The sequence below is a fragment of the Carcharhinus amblyrhynchos genome, chromosome 12 (genome assembly GCF_965287045.1).
Source record: "Carcharhinus amblyrhynchos chromosome 12, sCarAmb.v2.hapA, whole genome shotgun sequence".
Lineage (NCBI taxonomy): Eukaryota > Metazoa > Chordata > Chondrichthyes > Carcharhiniformes > Carcharhinidae > Carcharhinus > Carcharhinus amblyrhynchos.
The window spans coordinates 52670044-52694286 of record NC_137335.1 but is presented as its reverse complement, the minus strand read 5'-3'; the positions used below and the strand labels follow the sequence as shown (position 1 = coordinate 52694286).

General features: G+C 41.6%; 1 protein-coding gene across 3 annotated transcripts in view; it reads left to right on the top strand.

The window, feature by feature from the left end:
• ush2a (Usher syndrome 2A (autosomal recessive, mild)) overlaps nt 1-24243 on the top strand; it is an 815153-nt gene that overhangs the window by 199284 nt on the left and 591626 nt on the right. For all 3 annotated transcript variants that reach the window (XM_080200528.1, XM_080200527.1, XM_080200526.1), the window contains 2 exons: nt 2156-2300; nt 23448-23678. In XM_080200528.1, the coding sequence (XP_080056654.1) occupies nt 2156-2300; nt 23448-23678 (376 nt within the window). The remainder of the gene's footprint in view (nt 1-2155; nt 2301-23447; nt 23679-24243) is intronic.

Sequence of the window (24243 nt, the reverse complement as noted above, 5' to 3'; positions counted from 1 at the left end):
TTTCAACCCTGATTGAAGTTATCAAAATAAAGACACACCTGTCAAAGTAGTCAGAGAATTTTGTAAAGTCATCTAGGTAGAGCAGCAATAATGTCAATCTGAATACTGAGGCCAAAGATTCAACTAGCTGACAATGAAGCATACAGCAACAATGTTAATATAGAATCACACATTTTGCACTGTAAAATACTAAAGACACATGAGCAATTTAAGACAAAATTTGACACTGAGCCACAAAAAGAGATATTAGGACAAGTGATAAAACATTATGTCAACAGGTATGTGTTCAGGTGGAAAGCAAGGTAATGGGGCAGAGATGTTCATGGAAGAAACTATTTCTCTAACTCCAAGACTGACATCCCTACCTCCAATTAAACAGAAACACTGACTATTGTTTTAATGATCGAAATTGCACATCTCACGACCTTGTAGCCAAAGGCCAGCTTTCTCACTCAAACACGTCTGCTACCAAGTCCAGTAAAGGGTTGTCAAATTCATAACTTTTAAACTATGGGCCAGAATTTTAGCTCCCCACCAGCAGAGGGGGGAACGAGGGAAGTGTGAAATTTCAGGGGTGGAAAGATGTCTGAGAGCAGAGATCGGCGCATCCACAGCGGCCCGCTCAGCACTGTGCTGCTGGCCTCTCAGGCGAGAATAAGCCCCGTCCCCTGATTTTCTGAGGGAATCCTGCTGAGACACTCTGCAGTACTCAGAGTGCCAGAGATTCATTCTGAAAATCACACTAAAAAAATTGGCAGGAGTTACTCCCGTTTTCCCAAATTTTTTGGGAGAATCCTGATCCATATTTGGAAAAGAGAATTGTTAGAAGTCATATGGTGGGACAGTTGTGTTGGTCTCTCTTTTTAGTCTTTAAGCATTGCCCACTGAAATGCACAGTAACAACAGAAACAACTATGTTTTAAGAACTGGAGACAGTCACATAACAAGTTCTCCAAGCCTGTTTTTTATCGGATACAGCAATATAGAAAACTGACCTGGTAATGTGACTACAAGCAGCTGACTCCACGACCTGCAGAATGTTAATCTCTTTGAGTGGATCCTGAAAACCACTTTGGCATTTCACCCCAGTGATTGAACTTCCATAAACTGTACATCTAGAATTTGACATCATTTTCATCAGTCCTGTAACGTATGTTTCCCAGAGCAGGACAATCGCATGAAATTATGAACTATTCCTTTCAGCCATAACTTTTAAAAGTGCACTCTTTTCTTGAACTGCACTTTTCTTCAGTTTGTTTGTGCGTGTGAAATTCTGTGTGAGCGACGTAGTGTTACATTTTGGGGTGGATGTTTAAATAAACAATCCTCTTAATTTAGACCGTGGAAAGCTTGCTGCTGTTCACTCAAATTGTCCACACGCTCAGAGGTTAAGAAACACACACATCTTCCTTACACGAGCTCATTGATTACAGGCAGTACAGAAGGGAATAGATATTTCAGTAGATCTCTCTCACCCTGTCTGTAACACGCCCCACTAACTCCATTAAGTCAAACTCCCCATCCCCCTCCTAATCCCACCTTCCCCACACACTGTCTTCTCTCGTCCCTCACTTTTGCCTTTCACCATTGTTTTTCTCTCCATCCTCCTCTCACTGCCATCACCACCATCACAACCTGCAGCCCCCCACCCCCCGCCCCCACCACCACCACCCCAACACACCATCTACTCTCATTCACTTTGCTTCTTTCTCTCCAGGAAGGTAAAAGAAAACAGGAAGGCATGTGAAGCTGCCGATCTACAGAAGATTGACCCCTTGAAATATGCCTATTTAGACCATTTGCCTGAACAGTAACATTAAGGGGCTAAGCCAAATTAAACACGGCTCCACCTTAACAGTTAAATGTCATAAGCATGTTCCAGTTCCCAAATTATCTATGAGCATTATCGCAGGAGATTAACCAGAAAAGAAAGATATCTTCAGTAAAGCATAGCCTTCCTATTTGAATTTAAAACAAATATCCTTGCTTTGCGAGCTGTTATGGTAAATTCTTGTATTAGGGATAACATATCAATATCAGAAGCGTCAATGTTATCATGAATATAAAAAGCTACCATCTTTTATCTATGCTTCAAATAATGCAATTTTTTGGGGAGATAAGATCATAACATTGACTATATTTATTTTGTATACAGGTGCTTCATAAAACAACAGCCGAGGAGCGATTCTACCTGGTGACAGGTCTGAAACCCTACAGAATTTACAACTTTACAATCACTGTCTGTAATCGGATTGGATGTATTACAGGTGAACTAGGCTCAGGCCGAACATTAGCTGCAGGTACTATTAAATCATCTGCCATATTACACATATCTAGAGAGCAAACAGCAATTAACATAAACAAAGTTGAATTTTGACTTCTTGATGGATGCAAAGAAATTGTTATATGTCTTGATATGTTTTAGCCATATTGTCATCAGGCAGTTGTGTAAAATATAGCACTTTCTGATAAGTGCAAAATTCTCATTATACTAGTTAATGATGTAATTTTTATGTTATTAGGAATAGTCATCCAGAAAATTTAAGTATGACTGCATTAAATTAAATAAGCTATTCACACTTAATTTGCAGCTTCAGATTTTGAAGAGGAAAGTAGTGTTAATTACAGCTTCATCAGCTGATTATGTGGAAATATCCTTCTGTTTAGTGTAACAAACCAGTGAAAGGTAAAAAATGTTGACAAAACTAAGAACGTTAAGGAGAATCACCTCGGATAATGCAATGCGGGGCTACATGTAACTAAATTACCATTGTGTTCTGTTTTAGGACTTCAACACTTAGGTGCTGAACTATTTTAAGGCATGATGGATCTTTCATGCCATACATAGCATGGAATAAATATAGAATGAAATATCACTTTGGCATATCTAACAAGCTCAGAAGGACACCTCTGGAAGCACCAATGTGGTATCTCAATTTTCAACACGTATCGGGTCTCTAATGAAACCATTTAAGTTTACAGCAGAGAACGGGACCACTTAACCTACTCTTCGAACAACTCACAACTAATTGTTCCATTTGTATTTATTGAAGAAGTCACCAAGATTGTGGGTCATGAAACACACAACTCTCTGGCTAGCTAGTCTTTCCAAAATCTTTCGATAAGACAGCATGAGAGGGATTTTTCAGTCTTTCCACCAGTGGGATCTTCTGGTCCCAGCAAAAGCCCTTGTGGTGGGATCCCTGGCGGTGAGACAGATGAACTACACAAAATGGTACAGATTTCAGCAGCACTGGAAGATTTTGCCAGTGCCCAATGGCGTGCAGCCTCCGCCACTGGAAAATGTTGCGGCGGGGTGGGGGAATGGAAAATCGTCATCAAAGTAACAAAGTGGAGGACTCTGCTGAACACACATTTAGGGTTTCCAGTTGGCAGTCCACATATACATAGGACTGGTATATGATAAGCAGGGCCAGCAATTATCTGAATTTCACCTGTAGCAATGCCAGTCAGAATGAGAAGGCACTCCATTTTTCACCTTTGCTTGGTTTCCCACAGGTGCAGGTCACCATTGACTGCACATGCGTGGCAATCCTTGAACATTTAGAGCAACATTTAGAGAATTTGTGAACTCCCAGTGCTTCCATTTTATCAATGTATGGCTGATGTGCAATCACAGGAGGGTTTTTCTGAAGGTTGTGTAATATTTGTTGAGCGCGATTATAATGTTTACAACATACGATAGTCAAAGCATCTTGAGATTTTTAGCATCTGGTAGCACAGTTAAGAGACAAGACAGGGGATAACCATTTCAAACTAACCTGATGACACCCAACAGAACACCCGTGGACCGTAGTAATTCAAGAAGCTCACCACCATCTTTTCAAGGGCAACTAGGGATGGGCAATAAATGCGACGCCCATGTCCCATGATTGAATAAAAAAAATCTGAATAACAGAGCCCAACAGTCCCATAGTGAAGGCCATATGACCACAAGATATGTGGTGGAACAGCCATTGGCATATTCAAGTTACTTTTTTGGTGCATAGACTGAGCTGGACTAATTTTTCAGAATGCAGGAGTGGGATCTCCAATGTGGGTATTGTGTACTATGCAGAACACAGTAGTGAGATTTGGACCTGCAAGAAAAATAAGGCTCAGAGTGGAAATCACCCGTTATAGTTCTGAGGCTGAGGAAGAAGAAGAAGATGAGAAGGAAAGTGAGTTAGGCAGTGCATAACTAGCTGCTCACATTGTTGTCAGGGATGTTCTTATTTAAGTAAGTAGGTAATGGGTGAGAAGTGGAAGTGCTTCATGTCCACTATGCCACCATCCTTTTCATGGACTAGCTACGTTTCCCATCTATCATCACTGTGTTGTCTAACACTATGGAGCAGATTTGTATGGCACTGTAAAGCTGAGGCTAACTTATCTGTCATCCTATTTAAGGTGCCAGCCATTTTGGCACTCTCAGAATGTGCCTGGCTTGGTCAAGCTGTGCATCAACTCACTGGGTTGCAACATTTGGGCTGGAATTTTGCCATCCCATCTGCTATGGAAATTGGAGCAGGCCAGGGGCTGACCATGGAAAGGTCCGTTGACCTCGGGTGGGATTTTCTGGTATTGGGGCAAGTGAGGCTGGAAAATCCCACTCAAAATGTTCCAGAGAACTGGTCACTCCTATCTATTGAAAAGCAATGTCCTGAAACATCACTTCATTCATGCGTGAAGCAGAATTCTCTACTCTCTTTTGTAATCCCATCATTGCACTTGGAAGGTCTATCAGTGCACCATGTGTTCTCTGCTGTTACTCAGTGGTTCTCGTTTTGGTCTTCAGAGTACAGCGTCCATAGGGAAGCTTACGAACCTTAGTTTTTAATCACCTATCTTTTCATCATGCTATTTTGTCATATATTCCCATTATAGACTTCAAGTAGAAATTGCCTTTATAAACCAGTTATCCCATTATGTTTTGATCTGGTTACCAGTTGACAGCTGCCCTCAGGTAAGTGTGGAAGGTGGAGTGGATGAGAATTGGGAGGTTGATTGGAGTGGCACATAGCGGGGGCTGGGAGTAGCTGTGGCAGAGGTGGCAGGAGGAGCTGTTCGTTAGGCATAGCCTAATTTGGGGCGGCACAGTGGCTAGTACAGCTGCCTCACAGCACCAGGGACCCAGGTTCAATTCCGGCCGCAGTTCACTGTCTGTGTGGAGTTTGCACTCTCTCCCTGCGTCTGCATGGATTTCCTCTGCGTGCTTTGGTTTCCTTCCATCCGTCCAAAGACGTGCAAGTTAGGATAATTGGCCAAACTAGATTGACTATAGTGTCAGGGGATTAGCAGGGTAAGTATGTGGAGTCACGGGAATAGGGTCTGGGTGGGATTGTGGTCAGTGCAGACTCAATGGGCTGAATGGCCTCCTGCACTGTAGGAATTCTATGTAGCACAATAGGTGGGCAGCAGCAGCCAGCTTTTCTCCTAATTCTACATGCAGGTGAGTATACTATAAAAATGTACCTGCTGTTCGCTGCATCAAAAGCAGACATTTAAAGGATTATCTGTTGGGCCGCAGGTCGGTTTGATTTTGCTGAAACCAGTTGATACTGACTGCCTCAGGGCAAGCCATTTATCCAGAATGGTCTTCCGGCAGGTGTTAGGCAACTTATTTTTACATAGATTGTCTTTTTAAAGTGTTGGCACTACACTCCAATATTTATGACTTCACCAAGATAGCAGGGGGTGCACATCTGCTTCATAATGAACATATCCTTCCAGCTTGCCGTTTCGAAGACTTACAAGGTCGTTTAAGCGCCCAAAATCAATGGGCTGTTTGGCCAGCATTCTAGTTCACTTAGATGTATAAGCAATATTTCTCCCATAGCTTTCTAGTGCTTTACCTGAGAACCACTTAGGATCCCTTTAAATATTGTTAATATTAGCAGTCACTCAGCTTCTTGTGTCTGTGCTTTGTGGGGAAGTAAAATACTCGCAGTGATAATGTGGGATAAGACTTAAATAGTGTTGGATGTCCTGACGATATTATTTGAGAATCAATGGTGGAACGAGGGAAAGCTTTTTTATATAGCTAGTCATTTTTTTAAATAAGTGAAAAAACAGCGTTAATCTGCAATTTTGGAACAAAGACAGATTTTTGGCCTGTCATGGAAGAAGTGCTGAATGACACAGATCAGTTTAAATGGAGTAAGGCTCTGCTGGGATTCGAACCCAACATCTCCTGCTTACTAAGACAGGCGCATCAGCCAACTAGCCACACGGCTAAGGATTAAAAACCAATGGGAATTCTGATCAGTTTTCCAGTCACTGATCACCCTGGGGAACTGATTAAAGAGAATAAATAACTTCAATCACACTTGCTGCAAGCTGGGTTCAAATCTTCACAGGGAAATCCCATTGGATTTCAAGTCCAACACTTTTAACCCCTCAACCATCGCAGCTGCAAATATTGCCACCCAGTTTTGAAACAAGGATTGAGTCATTAGGATCAGGAATGCTCGGCCTCTGAGTGTGGTTGAGGCAGATTCAACTGAAGTATTGAACAGGGGATAAGACTGTTATCTGAAACCAAAGAATGTGTAGCGTTATGGGGAGAAGGCCGGAGACTGGAACTAGGGAAATTGCTCATTCAGAGAGCCGGAGCAGACACATGGGCCAAAACGCCTCCTTCCGAGTAATAACAATTTTGTGATTTGAATAGACTTGGCATTTATGAATTTCAGCCAGCCTGCTTCTGGCAGGAGACCCAACTGCATCAGTCAGGGAGCACCCAGAAACCAGAATGTGTGAACAAACAATCATTTCTACTGCTCCCCATCTACTTACAGCCCTATTACTGTGCTGTTTTTTATGTACCAATGAGGAGATGGCAACATGGAAATTGCCTGTCCCAAATATGATTTGTTTGTTGTAATTTTATTACTTTTAAAACAAGTTGAATTTTGAAGCAAACAGCCTTGAACATTTTTTGTTCATTTGTGGGACATGGGCATTGCTGGCTGGCCTGCATTTATTGCCCATCCCTAGTTAACTTAGAGGGCAGTTAAGAGTGGTCCTTACCGGGTCTGGTCTGCATGTGTCACATGTAGGACGGCAGATTTCCTTCCCTAAAGGACGTTAGTGAATCAGATGAGTTTTTCTGACAATTAACAATGGTTTCATGGTCATCAGTAGATTCTTAATTCCAGATATTTTGTATTGAATTCAAATTCCATCACCTGCCGTGGCAAGGTTTGAAGCTGGATCCCCAGAACATTAGCTGAATTTCTGGATTAATCTACAAGTGATGATACCACTAGATTATTGTCATGTTGACAGTTAAAAAGAAGCAGTTGAATTAGTAGCAACTGTGGATAAATTTAACCATGTCATTATGCAATTTGTAATTTCTTATTTGATTTAAAGTTTTATTTTGGACATCAAGGGGTGAAATTCGCCTTGTCTGAAGGCACTAAACTAGCAGTAGTGATTCATATTGAAGTCACTGGCAAAGGCAATTGAGTAGAATGTAAAGCAGCTGCCTATCCTTTATCACCCATTTATTTTATTGCCCAAATCTCACCCTTTAGTACATTCATCTACAGTGGAAAAATTAAAAAAAACTGAAAACCTTTTAGCCATTTACGGGAAGGTACAGCGATATATTCTCACTATAAAGATGAAATTTAATGCATTTTATTAGGAAGAATCAAGGAGAATCTAAACAGATTTGAAGGGGACAGAGATACATGGGAACACAAATATTTGAAGGTGCAGGGCAATTTGAGAAGCTTTAAAAAAAAATGTGTGATTCTTGGCTTTATCAACAGCAGGATAGAATACAAAAGCAAGGAGGTTACACTAAAACTTTACAAAACACTAGAAATCAACTGGAATAGTGTTGAGTTCTTGAGCACCATACTTTAGGAAGGCAGACAAGTAAGATTTACAAGATTGCTAGGGGTGAGGTAAGATTTGCTAGATTACTAGGGATGAGGAACTCCAGTTATGTGGAGGGATTGAAGAAGCCAGGGTTTTCCTTCTGAGAGCAGACATGATTTCAGTAACAGATTTAGTAGGCTAAATGAGGAGAAAACCTCTTCCATTGGCAGAGGTTGGATACACAAGGTTTACAGATTTAAGGGTATAATAAGTCTTCGGAGGCGGAAGTCCTTTCATCGCAATTCCTTTATTTACAAGATCCATCAACACTGTACTGAGTGCTCTCTGTCTGCAGTCTATATCTGGAGTACCAGAGAAACTGACACACCTGTTTAAGTGCAGAGCATGGGGCTCCCTGATTGGACCATCAATTTGGCCTTTAATCAGGGAGTTCATATTGAAGCAGGCCAACTTCAATGGCCTGATTAAAACCATTACAAAGGGGCAGCTCCTAATTCTGCCGTCGGGAAGATAAGCAGGAAGGGTATCCACAAATGCCAATGGCGGAACCAAAAGAGAGATTTTGGAGGAATTGGCCAACTTAATGTCTGCTTCCAGGAGCCCATCAAAGTAAGAAGGGTGGGTGGGCTTCCAAATCTGGAGGGCCAATAGAAGACCGTCTAGCACTGGAAGATCACAACCCCACTCTCAGTTGTTTGCTGGCAATGAAGGTAAGAGAACAAGTGAACATCTCAAGAACATCTGAAGACTTCTTGTTACAGCATCAAACAATAAAAAGTGATCATAGTTACCGAGGTATCTTTTCCGCAAGATCTCAGGATGGTTATAGTCCTCTTGTGATCATGACTGAGGCATTGCTGGCCTAGGCCGCAGACATCTATCAGCAGTTATCCATGGATGGGTCCCTCCATCCCCCCAGCACCTTGCTCAAAGCAGTCATCAGTAAGTTATGCTAGCGGTGGAACCATGCCAGCAGATTGGCATGCTGGCTGGTAGTGTGAAATGGCATGTCTGCCTCCAAGCCAGTATGCGCACCTCTTTGAAAATCCCACCAGATAATTGGCAAAAAAACCAAAGGTTTTATCAGGTGTATTTTTTTCAGAGGGTTGTTGAAATCTTGAACGCAATTCTTAAATGGGTGTTGAAGGCAGATTCAACTTTCAAAAGGGAACTGGGGAAATAGACGTTGGGGAAAAGAGCAGAGATGTGGAACAATTGGATAGTTCTACAAAGAGTGAGTACAAACATGAGGGGCTAAGTGGCCTCCTTTTAACTTTATGCTATCTTATTATCTTTCTATGAATTTACAATTCTGTACAGCAGCAGGTTTTGTGTGACACACAATGCAATCCGTTTAATTTTAAAAATGCTAATCACTGCACTGCCTTCTGAAATAGGAGGTAGAAGACAGGATTTCATGTGTGATAAATACGAAATTAACAACAAAGTGCAAAATTTATAAATGGGGACTGAATTATATATGCTTGTCTGGCCATTATTATCCCCTAGCTCCAACCCTGCGCACCTGAAAACCACAATTGTCATTTAGATAGAGCATGGCCATGATCCGCTCGAATTGGCTCTAAGTGCCCATGTCAGCAGAGAAACTGAAGCATTTCCTGCTGGCGTTAGCAGCGGCTGTGAGGTGGGTTTCTCCCATCTGATCAATGCAAAATTATACATAGTGGGAAATATTCCCGCCTGCCCGCCCATTCAGAGATTGGGGCATTCTTATCTCCACGCTGACCGACAGGCCCTCCTCCCTCTACAACGGAAGTGGTTAAACCAGCCCCCCACCTTTTCCACAGAGCCAGGAGAACAACACCAACCACTCTGTGGAAAAAAGCAGGTCACACCCCCGCACACACCATAGGTGACTCAGCCAGAGGGGTCGCAGCTACAGGCAATTTCAAAAGCAGCTAAGTGCTTTCAGTTCCTCCTTTGTGTAAACATTCTGGTTAGGGACAATGGGGGTCGGGGGGGGTACTTGAGATGTATTCAACCATGAAGGGACAGATTAACATCGCCGACATCCCTGTCACTCGCATGTCTGCTCCCCCATTCCCCCTCAGCACCACAAATAAATTGGCACTGCCAAGTTGGTCCTAGGGGGGCATTGCCAGGGCATTGCCTGACCGTGTCCCTCTCCCCTGGGAGCTATAGTGACGTTTGCGCTCGTTGAGGGGGGGATTCCCACAACAGGCTCACGTCAGGGTGAACCTGCTGTAAACGATGACGACCTATACAAACCTCATGAGGTGGTATATAATTTGGTGAGTGGGGGTAGAATTAGATTTCAATTTATTGAAATATATTAGGATTAGGGTGTGAACATTATTATGTCACCAAAGAGGGGAGGTGAAAATCACAAATTACAATATCACCAGCGAGATTTGCAAATTCCAGATTTTGCTGTATCTTGAGCCCCTGCTGGTGATCTCACGCACTTGGAGTGCGGGCTCAAGATCCCGCCCTGTGTTTTACTTACGATGTATGTGTTTGAAACAAATGGGATATATTTTAAGCTTTACAAGTGTTCAGATTGAAAAGCTGTGCCAAGAAAATTCCAATTCAAACTCATCTGAATGCTATAAACAAGATGACTGTGTATTAGTCAGAAGTCGTCTTGGCCAAAAGAGAGGTTTTGACCAAGAAGCACTGCACATTAGCCAGAGAGATCATATGCATGGGTTAACTTCTAAGTTCTTCAGTGTATCTTAAAGATTACACATCAGCTGCCAAGATGACAAAGTAAAGCACTTAAATCAAGATGTCTTCTGCAGATCCGCATTGCAAACATTGGATAGAGAACCATCATACAGTTGGAATTGTTCAGGAATGATGAGACTACTAGATATTACTGAAGGAAATAAAATTTGCCTTGCATTTTCCACACCAATCTCCTATAGTTCCTGTTTTGCTGTGATAAGATTACATCCTTACACAACAAGTCATTTGTGTAATTGTGTACTAAATACTACATTGTAATACTTCACTACCGTACAATTGATTATTGGTCGAATAATTAGCTTGAGTTTCCTAATTGATTTAGTAATAGAGATTTTGTTTGCATAACCAGTATATAGTTACAACTTTTGAAATCAAATAGGCATGTAATTTGTTCTCTTTGCGATCCCAAAACAAAGCGACCATTTCCAAACCGTTGTCTATCTTTTTTAGAATGCTTGTGTGCTTTTTTTCCCTACACAATGAATGCATTTTGTTGCTTCTTGCCAAGAACAAGCCCTTCATTATAACATTCAGTTTCTGCAGGCGCACTAAAAAGAAGAAATAATTATGCAAATGCAGTATTCCAGATTAATAAAACCACATTACTGAGCACCTTTGTTTCTCTCCTTCAATTAGTTTTCTGCTTTGAATTCAATTTCATTTGCGCATTAAACTACTGACTTGATGTATGGACTCATGAATCTAAGGCTGTTGCCAGGAATTTAAAAAATCAAAAATGTGCACCAAGCAGTGGAAATCAGTTGAAATGAATTAGTTCCACCTTTGACTAGAACACTTGAACAGTGTTGGAATTCTCTGATGATTCATCCTTGTTAATTATATGATCATTTATTTCAAGGAGATGGACACTGTTTCAGATGTAGTGGTACAGAATAATCTGAGGTATTTTAAGATGAAAGAAAGCAGAATAATCCTTGAGCAATACAGTCATGGGTGAATTATATGGTTCCTTTTAGCCACACAGGAATAAAATTAAATATATTGCGCATGTCACATACATTTTAATTTTTAAAATGCATTATTTATATTACATAGGTTACATCAAAGATTTTTAACATTTCATTTCTCAAAATTAAAGCTAGTCTACATGTTTTTTTTAAAGAAGGTGTTCTTCTGAAAGCAGTGCACACAATAGCTAACAAGACCTACCACACACACAAAAAAAAATCCACGCTATCTCCATACCTGTGTGAAAAAATAACGGGTGGAGTTTAATTTGCTCAGGGGCTGAATAGGGTGTCAGGTCAAAATCCTTCAAATTTCTCAAAGTTGGCTTGTTAAATTGGATTAAAATATAATTGGACTTCAATTGGTTTCACTAAATTCCCAGAAAATTATAAATTCTGCGGCACATCAAAAAACGAGAAATGAACCTGCTCCCAAAGAATAGCTAAAAGCAGACCCAAGCTTTTACTGTATACCTCCATGCAAATTCACATGATGTTGAATTTGCCCAGTTGGATTGAAGTCCAAAAATTTATATTATATCGAGTGTTGTTAGTCCTATTTTACTTCTTCCAGTTTCACACTTTCACAGTAGAGATTTTGCTCCCAGCTTTTCTGATGGGTAGAGCCAACATCTTAGGAAACATCACAATGACGACCAGTTGTAGAACGTAATAAGTTCTAGTTTGTTTTTCCTATATGTTAAGTAGTTAGTCTTTAGACTTTTTTTCATCTGTTCCACTATATTACATTTTGGCATTATTATGTGCTTTACTTTTTATAAATAATTCACACACAAAAATACACACACATTTGTTGGAAGCATTATGCCTGATATTTGCGCATTGAGAAAATATAGTTACGTGATCATAATATAATCATAATGAACTTGAATATACAAAGAAGTTGTAGAGATGATTGTGTGACCTTCTTGCTTTTGGACATTGCAGTGAGTTGAATGCCATTTTCTAAACTCCAATATCTATATATTAAAGAAATTGTTAAAAGCAGGAGATGTGTACAATACTGTAAAATTATAATACAAATACAGTGATGATCTATATGTAATAAAAAATGAAAAGAATATGTTACTGTTCATTAATTTTCAAATCTAGGTAGCATTGTAATGAGAATGTAAGATTGGTCCCAAGGTGACTTACAGGCTGGTTGGGTTGTATCTATTAATAAATTCAATAACAAATAATAATGTTTGTGAAGATAAGCTGATAATCTATTAATCATAAAGACTGAAATCTTTACCTTCAAATATATTAAAACAAAACTCCATTTTATAGTTTGTTTGCAGTGTGACTGGAAGATTTAATTGCACAATATTATAAACAATTTATTGTTAATTACAAGCACAAAATTTGTAGTAACATGCTTGCAGATTCTCATGAATCATGCAGCACTCCTAGAGATTTATAACATACATATAAGTGGGATGAATTAGCAGGGTTTAATAACACAGACACAAATCATGCAGAATTCAAAGAGGTTTAATTGATATACTAGAATGTGACGGGCATGAATCACTCAGCCACTGAACAGTACTGTAACATATGGTCAGCTCAATATGCTGCATCTTAAAACGGTTAGTATACTTGGTATATTGTTGGTTTCCAGAATCATTTTACACCCACATGGCGTTGTGGTTAAAGCACAACAAAATGTGATTGTTAAAGAAATTATGTTTCATTTTGTTCTAACCACAGTACCAAGTTTGTGTCAAAAAAAATCAGCCTATATCTATATCTCCGTGTATAACATATTTTATATTATGTAGAGCATTTTTCTCATTCTGTTGGTTCAGATTTGAGAGGACCCTGTTGACTGGAGGTGATGAATTTTAAATCTTTCCAATCTTCATGTCTGTTTGTGTACACAGTAACACATTATTAAAGTGGTGCTTCCATTAGCTTGAATAACCATCTGTTCATCTTATAACATTGACATCTGCAATGGATTCCAGAAAGACGTTTGTACCCAATGAACTGAAATAAGGAAAGAAGAATAGTTGATCCTATTGCTGACTCCAAATAATGGCCAAAACATCTATTCTCCATAAAATGCATTTGTCAAGCTCAGTCATTACATATTCAGTAGCCAAAAAATTAAGTTTAAAGTAGATATATGGGTTTGACATTACAGCTTTTCTTGTGTCAAACATTCAAATAACTATATGAAATCATTGCACCACTTATTTTTTCTATAATACATAATTTTCTAACAAATAACAGAAATGGCCATTGTGTTGAACATCTGCAATCTGGCATCTTGATATAAACCTTTTGATACTTCCCTTTAAACTGTATGAGTAGTTACCTAGTTCTGAATTATTTTAATTTTACCACTCAAATTTTATTTGCAGGGGGTTTATGTTATGTGGCTGGTTTCATTGTCTTCATTTTTTTTGTCTATATGTGAATACAGATATGATGCTTCAAAGCACTTTATCTATTTTTAAACTTCATATTACACTCCTAATATCAAAAAGTAAAAACTCAACATATTTCTCATTTTGTTGAAACAATCTTTGAAATTTGCATTTGGAGCATTCAGCTTTTTAACAGTACTTGTTCAAAAATAACATTAAATGTATTGATCAATTTATCTTTCCTACTTATATTCACTTACTGTTTCTAAAATCAGTTAAGTAAAAGTAATTAAATTTTTTAACTAATTTTTTTCAATCATGCAACTTCAGTTATAGGCACTTAAGAATACAAAAAAAGTGCTCTGTAATGTTATTCTATAGAGGTAAGAGGATCCTCTGTCAAAATATCTATTGTGTCCTGTGAATCTCCTATAAGCAGATACTGGGTTTCTTCCAAAAATGATCATGCAGGAAGCCGTCTATGTGTCCTATTCCTGGGTCTGTAAATACTGATATATAACCTCAGTGATTTAAAATTCTTTATTGGATTTTCAACAAACTTGATAAATTGCTTCCTCTCATCTGCCTCAGTTTTTCTTCCTGAAATGGTGGACTGAAAATCATTGGTGTATTCAGCTGTGCATCTGTAAACACGGTGTCCTTGAGCCTTAATTTGCCACCTCAGTGTCTTAAGACTTTCTTCCTCAGATTTTTAGAAAACTTGGTAAGATCCATTTTATTACTAGATTACCGTTTATTAAAAAGTTTATTTATTTGTGTCACAAGTAGGCTTACATTAATGAAGTTATTTGTGAAAAACCCCTAGTTGCCACATCTTGGCGGCAGTTCGGGTACACTGAGGGAGAATTTAGCATGGCCAATGCACCTAACCAACACGTCTTTCAGACTGTGGGAGGAAATCGGAGCACTTGGAGGAAACCCACGCAGACACAGGGAGAACATGCAGACTCCATACAGACAGTGATCCAAACTTAGAATCGAACCTAGGTCCCTGGCACTGTGAGGCAGCAGTGCTAATCACTGCTTAACTGTGCCGTCCCTGGAGTTGGGGGTTAGTGAATTTGCACCAGCAGTAGAGAACTAACTTGCAGTGCACAGAGTGGGACCGATGTTGTTTTATTCTAAGCTTTTTCTTAGTTACTGTTGAAAACGATTTTAACCAGAATGGGACTGAGAGATGACTGGGAAACCTTCCAGTAAGAGGCAGTAAAATTAGAATAGCAACGACCCATGCTTTCTGGTCTTTAGCATTGAAAGTGGCCTTGGAGCCAACCACGTACTTTTGGAATACAATTGTGAATCCTTAGTGAGAGATTGGGGGCTATTTTAAAATAATGAATTGTGTACAAAGAGAGTTTAACAAGCAGCTGTGATGCATACCTGAATGCATCCACATATATTTGCTTGTTTTCAAAATAAGTTGAAAATGCTGTTAGATATTTCTTCAATATATAAGTAATTACCTGTCTTATCAGGCATGAATATTTTTGAACAGTGAGAATTGTCTATATGCACATCTGCAAACATTAATTCCCACAAGAATACATTTAAAAAAAAATCCCTCTTGAACTGTACTGGTTTGATTAAGACCATAAAACCATTTTACAGCTATCGCCCAGCTGTTTCCGTTAGTGGGATGGCAAAGAATGCAAATAAGGTACAGGTAACACAAAGCAGTGCCTAGATAATATCCTAAATCTAATGTCCCTGAGAGTTTTTTCAAAAAAATTCAGGGTGAAACAAAGAGGATGATGAATGCTAATCTGTTGCAAATAGGCAGGTAAAAGGTTTTAGTGGCCCAGAAATTGGGAGGCTCCAATGTTCATACATATTTTCTCAATGACTATAATCAACCATAACCATATTAACAATGTTCAGTGTGTGAGATCTATTGTGAAATTGGCACATGGAGGCGCACTAGAAGTAAGGACAATGCTGCTGATTACTCATGTGTTTAGATTTTTATTCCAATTTACTGCCAAGAAGTATAATGCCTCTATGGAACATTGCTAATACAGTTGTGCAAATTTTGACATTCATTCATCCTAATGGACATGTATTTTAAATGGAACGAAAGTAAATAATTTTATTAGGAGAAATCAACTTGGTTGGTTCTTGGGATGAAGGTTGACCCAGTTAACTCAGTAAATATCACATACGCACATTCTAGGGTTAGAAGTCACTTCAAGACTGGACTTTAAGTCTAAATTTAATACAATTGAAGTGTTCTTCCACCAAACTTTCACAATGATTCAGAGTTCTCTGTATTCTGGAATCTTCAAGAAACAAAACTGATGGATTGTACTCACACTAATGCACACCGAGTGCACACAAGAAATGTTCCTTGCTAAACTTCATGAACACATTCTTCTGAATGCATGGATTAGGCGTTGATGTGAGTGCAATACTATTCTGGAAGAAAATGTCTGTCTCATCCAGCACATGTCAAAATGTCTCCCGTCTGTACACTTTTAAAATAAGAGAATCTATAGGATAAAGGAATATTTTATGAGACTGAATATTGAAGAACAGTTTACACCCTGGAGATCAGACAAATAAAACATGGTCTGCAAATTAAGTGGGATTGAAGAAAAATTCAAAGAAAGTGAAGACATTGAAGAGCTAAGTAAGAAAAATAACTTATTTTTTACTTTAAAAACTAACATTCATGACAAGATAGCTCTGAAAAAGAGCGATGTGAATTTGAAATGTTGACTTGAATCGGGGTGAGAGACACTCGCGGAACGGAATTTGTTGTTGGCCTCGGGCTGGATTTTACGAACCTTGCCCGAGCGAGGTCATAAAATCCTAGCAGTTCACTCTGATTTCCTCTGTCAAATCTGCCGAGTCTTTCCAGCATTTGGGAACTTTCTGGCTGTTCACACCTGTGGGATCTTCTGGTCCTGCTGATGGCATGCCCCCACTATGGGTATCACAGCTGCATGGGGTGGAGTCAATAGGAAATCCCACTGATGCTGGCCAATGGCACACCGTCTCCCGCAGCGCGACACACCGCGAGGAGGATAGAGAATTCACCCTTACGATTTTTATTTCATAACAGCATAATTAATTTCACTGAAGTATGAAGTAACAAATGTAAAGGAAAAGATAATATCCAAAAAATTACAAATACTTTTGTAAAATCTGTATAAAAATCAAAATAAGCTGATGCATTAAATTACATTATAGACCTCATTAAAATAAGTGCAAATTGTTTTATTCCATCAGTATACCTCAGATATTGAACATGGTTTATGTACTAAAATGATGTTTTGTGGCTTTCTCCACAGATTTACAGCTACTGATCATCAAGCTCTGGCAGCATTTGGCAGGGGAAGGCTTCTTCAGAGGGTGCTACTCTTTAATGAGGCCACCTCATGCACGGGAGAATGACATATTGACACAATAATCACTTGCCAAAAGTCATTAGGAGCATCTGAGATGACTTTGTGTAGAAAAAAACTTGGAAAAGAACATGAGGGTTCATGGTTGCGAATCTAGCTCAATTGTGTCACATGATGCATGCATTGTCATGGCCATATGCATCTCAATGTTGTCTGGGATAGATATAGTTAGTGATGTGATATTCAGGTTACAGGCATTCATTTAAAAAGTTCTTAGGACTGTAGAATGAATGGCTGTAAACCCTTGACAATGATGTCACTTGTATTACATTGTTTCTTTCTCTGAGAATGAGTCAAGAAACTTCCAAAGAGAGGCAAAGATTTTTCAGGCACATTGAAAATGGTTTCAGCACCACCAATGTGACATACTGGCCAGGATTTTATGACTTCGCTCAGGTGAGGCTTGTAAAATCCCACCCAAGGCCAACAGGGAATTCCATTCTTGAGCCTTACCAGCCCCAAAACCGGGGTGAGCGTGCCGGTAAAATTCCGGGCACTGATTTTAGTTTGCAATGAATGTCTTCAGCATACAAAAGAGCTGAGGTGTTTCAAAGCTGTTGGTCAGAATTCTCTGGCCGTTCATGCCGGTGGGATTCTCTGGTCCCACAGGCAGTGCACCTCCGGCCATGCGTTTCCCAATGGCGTGGGGTGGCTTCAAAGAGAATCCCCATTGATAGAGGTGGGACCAGAGGATCCCACCACCTGCGAATGGCATGCTGCCTCTCGCCGCTGAGAAAAGCACTGGAGAGGTCAGGGAATCTCAACCGTGAGTGCGCAATAAAATTTGAAGAAAGCTTTCTCCTTTTTTAAGTAAACTAAGAACAGTGGTGTAAAGAAAGTTGCCTTGTCACAGTTGCTGCTGGAACCACATAATTCTCAGTAGTGCTAATCTAGAAGGACTGTGTGAGTAACGTTATTTATTGTTTGTGATTTAACTTTCAATTCAGTCCATGGTGCACGGATAACAGTGATACTTTTCTTTAATATAAAATAAGTTCTGGGCAGTCTAACCCTAGTTTCTAGAGGGTGTGTACCCACAGCAGAAACATTTCAAAGAGTTTTCTATGCCTTTTCATTGAAAAGAAAATTGTAAGTTAGTCCTACGTCTTTGTTTCCATCCAATAGTGAGGGTGTATGGTGACACAGTGGTTAGCATTGCTGCCTCACAGCACCAGGGACCCGAGTTCGATTCCTGGCTTGGGTCACTGTCTGTGTGGAGTTTGCACGTTCTCCCTGTGTCTGCATGAGTTTCTTCCGACTGCTCCAGTTTCCTCCCACAGCCTGGGAGACATGCTGGTTAGGTGCAGTGGCCATGCTAAATTCTCCCTCAGTGTACCCGAACAGGTGCCGGAGTTTGGTGTCGAGGGGATTTTCACAGTATCTTCATTGCAGCCTACCTGTGACTAATAAATGAACTTTACTTACTATTTCCTCTTTAAAAATATGTAACTTTCCAGAATTTGGTCACCAGAGGAAAAATTAATGGGTGGGATTTTACTGCCTCGCTCGAGTGAGATTGGAAATTCCCATCCAAGGTCAATGGACATTTCCGTTGTCCACCCCTTGCCTGCTCTGATTCCGTGACAGGTAAGGCAGTAGAATTCCGGCGAATATCAGCATTGTGTTTGGATGATTTGGATTTGAAGCACTTTAGTTTCACCAAGGAATGACACAAAGGTGGCTCTGATGGCAAATAAAAATGTCACACTGGGACAATGCAGCGTGTTTCAGAAGAAGGACTAAAGTGCAATGCAGGGGCAGAGCAGAGGGAACTTTACCCAGCAGCTATGTCTGGCCTGGCCAACTTCACACTGAAATGGACAGGAATTCTGTTTTCCAGCATGAACATTCATCCTCTTAATGAAGATGAAACCTCATCAATCACCACAGTGAAAAGGTTTGCTAACTGTTACAATGTTAAGAGTGTCAGGAAGTAAAGCTTAACTCCAGACGTGGCATAGGAAATGGAGGGAAAGCCTACCCATGCCTGCCAGGAGGAGGCCTCATCCATTTTGAGATCTATGTGCATCAAAGGGTCCCTCTTGAATTAAAAAATGTGGGAGACAATTACCTCAAAAATGCTGAATTGGTGAGAAAACTGGTTCAGATCAAAACTGTTTCCTCAGTGCAACTTCAGACCCAAATCTCCCCACTCTGCGCAATGCAGAGGTCCCAATCCTGAATATAGTTAAAAACCTCGGGGCTGGGGCCTATTCACGCCAGATTTTGACCGTTCTGGAACTCTACGCATGCATAGTGGCCCCAATCTACCAGTCTCTCTGTTTGCTGGCCAGCCTGGGACTCCCACAGTGCTGCCCCTCCTGACACCACCATAGCCCCCACGACAATTTCCTGGCCAGCTCCGACACCCACCCCAGCCTAGAATACTCCAATCTCCAGGCCCCTGCCCACCAGCAGTGGTGATTCCTCCCACTCCCACCAACCACGGCAGACATCTCCCCCCCCCGCCACCCCCCCCCACCTTCACTGACCCAGCCCCTGGTAGACCAGCACCCCCCCCGCCCTCCCCCGCCACAGGCAGGCCTCTCTGATGGGAAACAGACCTCCCCACTGCAGCCCACCCCGATCGCTGGCCTCCCTTCAGCCCAGACCGATCCATGCAGAGTGGCAGTGGAACCAGCCCACCCCCACTGATGGACCCCTAGGCCCTACCCAGAATAGGCCCCACCACTTGGCACAGCCTGATGCCCACTGGGCAGTGTCAAGGTGCATCCTGGGCATGGGCACTTTGCCCCTTGGGCAGTGCCAGGGGCACAGGCTGGCACTGCCAGGGTATCCATGCCCAGGGGACATCACCACTCTGCTACCCAACTCTCTGGGGTCCCCAGTTGCCCCCCACTCTTCACTCCGATGAAGTCTCCATTAGTTGCCAGAATGTGGGGAGCTACTTTAAATTCACTGGAATGAAATATTCCTGGCAGGGTGGGAGATATTATTGGACCCGGCAAGGTCTGTGCCGAGCCTGATAATCACATTTAAAATAGATTTAAAATGCACTTAAAACAGATTAAAATCACTTACCTCTCTTTCTGCTGGTTTCCAGTGTGGTTCCGACTGTTCTCTGGCTCTGGGAGACGCACATGCATTGGGAACACGTATGCGAATCCCGCAAAATGGCCAACACGCTCATCTCCTGACCTGACCCGCTAGAAAATTTGTGAGTCATGATGGGGGAATCGCTCCTGAGGCTACCACTTGATTCTAGCAGAAAACTGGCCTGTCTATCGTAAGACACCAAGAACTATTGGACCAAGGTCCAAACAAAACTATGCAGCACAGCTACTTTAGGGCTAACATTTCCACTGTTTCCACTGGGTGGGCCAATTTAAAACTGTCACCATCTGTATCATGACTTTATCTAAAGCAACTGCAAAAAAATAATTTCCGTAAGTATTTAATGCTGGTTATAAGACAAGGTACATAAAGCACCAGAGAATTACTCTGTATTTTCGTGAATTGTCTCTGTATGTGTATATTAGGAATGGAAGCTTCTTTTATTAATAGGTACATATTTTAGAGTTCATAATGTTACTTGCTGCAAAAATAACTCCATCTATCTGATAGCAGCTGTGGCACACCGTGCAGATGTCACTGCTCAGGACAGTTGATACTGAATGTGGAATTTTATCTTCACTTTTAATACCTGAAACTTAGAAAAGTGGATCTCTCTATATGTTGGATATACACATAAATTATAGCAATATTGCATAAATTGAAAACTGTAAAGGCCATCCCTTGCTAACAGGATTAACAAGCAATTGGAGGTGATTCTAACATCCCGTTGCGTTGCTTTTGTAGCGCAGCTGACCTGGAGACCCTAGCGAAGGCTGTTTAGTGGGCTCCACACTGGGCTCCATGGCCTCTACAAGTCTCCCAGTGCCAGATATCCAGTGCCGTCAACACCGCACCAGAAATCAGTGTGGAGCTTCATAAATTATTTAAATGTTAATTTACATACTATTTAAATCTAATTAACAGGCCTGGGATTGAAATCTCCCGGCCCACCAACCCCCCCATCTGTGTCAGGAGTGTTTCACTCCAGCGGGGTTTACAACAGCTCCCCACTAATGGGGAGCTGCGGCCCGACCCCATTGGAGTGAAAGGGGGGCAATCAAGGCCCCCTCCAAAGAGTTGGTTGCAGGGAAGGGTGCCCTTGGGTATTGCCACCTTGGCAGTGTTAGCCTGGGACCTTGGCACTGCCTAAGGGACAAAGTGTCAATGTCCTGGGAACACGGCACTGCCCGCCAGTCATGGGACAATGCCAAGGGGGTGGAGCTTAGTGCGGGGCAGAACCAAAAGCGGGGGCTGATTGCCACTCTGCACATTGGGCTGCGTAACAGAAGAAGGCCAGCTATCAGGGCTGTCCATTGGGGTAGGGGAGAGGGGGCGATCTGCTGGCGGTTCAGAGCTATGGGAAGGGTCTGGCAGTCAGGCCCTGGGTGGGATGGGAGTGCCGGAAATGCGGGGGATCATGGGGCTGGCCAGCAATTTCACAAGAGGTTATTGCAGAAGGTCAGGGGGCATGGAGTTGGGGGTAGGGTGTTAGCGTGGATAGAGGATTGGTTGTCAAATAGGAGGCAGAGAGTGGGGGTCAATGGGTGCTATTCGGATTGGCGGTTGGTGACTAGTGGAGTGCCCCAGGGGTCGGTGCTGGGGCCTCAGCTATTTACCATTTATATAGATGATCTGGAGGAGGGAACCGAGTGAAGGGTGTCGAAATTTGCTGATGACACCAAGATTGGTGGAACGGCAAATTGTGCGGAGGGTGTGGAGAGTCTGCAGAAGGATCTAGATAGGCTGGGCGAATGGACCAGGAAATGGCAAATGGAATTTAATGTTGGCAAGTGCGAGGTGGTCCACTTTGGTAGGAATAATGGTAGGAAGGACTATTACTTACGGGGCGAAAAACTGCAGCAGGCGGCGGTGCAGAGGGACCTCGGGGTCCTTGTGCATGAGTCGCAAAAACCCAGCTTGCAGGTGCAGCAGGTGGTCAGGAAGGCGAATGGGATGCTGGCCTTCATAGCGAGGGGGATTGAATATAAAAGTAGGGAGGTCTTGCTGCAGCTGTATAGGGCATTGGTGAGGCCGCAGCTGGAGTACTGTGTGCAGTTCTGGTCGCCGCACTTACGCAAGGATATTTTGGCCTTGGAGGGAGTGCTGAGGAGGTTTACTAGGCTGATGCCGGAGTTGAGGGGGTTGAGCTATGAGGAGAGGATGAATAAACTAGGCTTGTACTCGTTAGAGTTTAGAAGAATGAGGGGAGATCTCATTGAGACGTATAAGATGATGAATGGGATGGATAGGATAGAGGTGGAGACACTCTTCCCACTCAGAAAGGACAGTAGGACTAGGGGGCACAGCCTCAAGATAAAGGGGGGGCGGTTTAGAACGGAGTTGAGGAGGAACTTCTTCACTCAAAAGGTGGTGAATCTCTGGAATTCTCTGCTCGTTGAAGTGGTGGAGGCTGCCTCGCTAAATATTTTTAAGACGCGGGTTGATGGGTTTTTGATAAGGGGGATTAAGGGTTATGGGGAGAGGGCGGGAATGTGGAACTGAGCAACGACAGATCAGCCATGATCTTATTGAATGGCGGGGCAGGCTCGAAGGGCTAGATGGCCTACTCCTGCTCCTATTTCTTATGTTCTTATGTTCAATCGGGAGGTCAGCAGACAGGGGCCATTGCGCATGCGCTGATCTGTTAGCACCAAGATCAGCGAGTGTGCAATGGTCCGCTCAGTGCTATGCTGCCAGCCTCTCCCTGATTTTTGCACTGATTCATGCTGGGGCACTCTGCAGTGCACAGAGTATGGGAGATTCATTTTTAAACTCAGCTGAAAAAGCCACGTGATTTTCTCTAGTATTTATATGTATTCGACACTTTGAATTCTTTTCGGAGAATCGTTCCCAATATTCTCAATTCATATTTTTGATTGGCTTTCAATGCAAATTGGAAACTAATATGACTGGATATTAACAAAAATATTGATGACTTTTATGATGTTATCTTTATTTGATTTTGCAAACGATGAGCAGTGTTCAGAGGATTAATTAAAAAAGGTATTTTTTTTGTTCAGCTCCAGCAGGACAAAGTGCACCTAGAGTGGATGCAGTGAACAGCACAATGATGAAACTATACTGGCAACCACCTATGGATATGAATGGTCCCCCTCTAGTGTACCAGCTGGAAAGGATGGAAACGTCTTTATTTAGCCACCTTGTTCATGCTGAGAAAGGAATTCGTTTCCCTGGTCATGGCTACTTCAAATTTCCTAGTTCAACTCTGCCTGTCAACACGTACTTTACTGGTAATTATTTTGTCATGTTAACAGCGGTGCTATTTTTCAAATCTCACCAATGCCATAAAGCAACTATCAAGTCAAACAAAAAGCTACTGAGTTTATAATTTTTGAGTATACTCTCTCTGTAAGTGGCCTCCTAGCATTGAATGAAATATAACTGTTCATAATTTCAGGAAATGTGTGCCAACACAACATAAAATGGCCATAATCCTGCCCCCTTCCCACCCCGCCTCAGTCACCCCTGCCAGAAGAATGGAGAATTTGTTGCTCAGACAATTCTGCATTTACTGCATCAGGACTAGAGAATCTCAGCTGTGGGCGAGGTCGGAGAATTCTGGTCTATATCTCACAATCTCACACATTTGAAAGACATGCTGATTCAGTGCATTGGCCATGCTAAATTCCCCCTCAGTGTACCTGAACATGCACTTGAGAGTGGCGACCAGGAGATTTTCACAGTAACTTCGTTGCAGTGTTAATGTAAGCCTACTTGTGCCGCTAATAAGTAAACTTAAACTTAAAAAATACAATATTTGGATTGGATTTGATTTGATTTATTATTGTTACACGC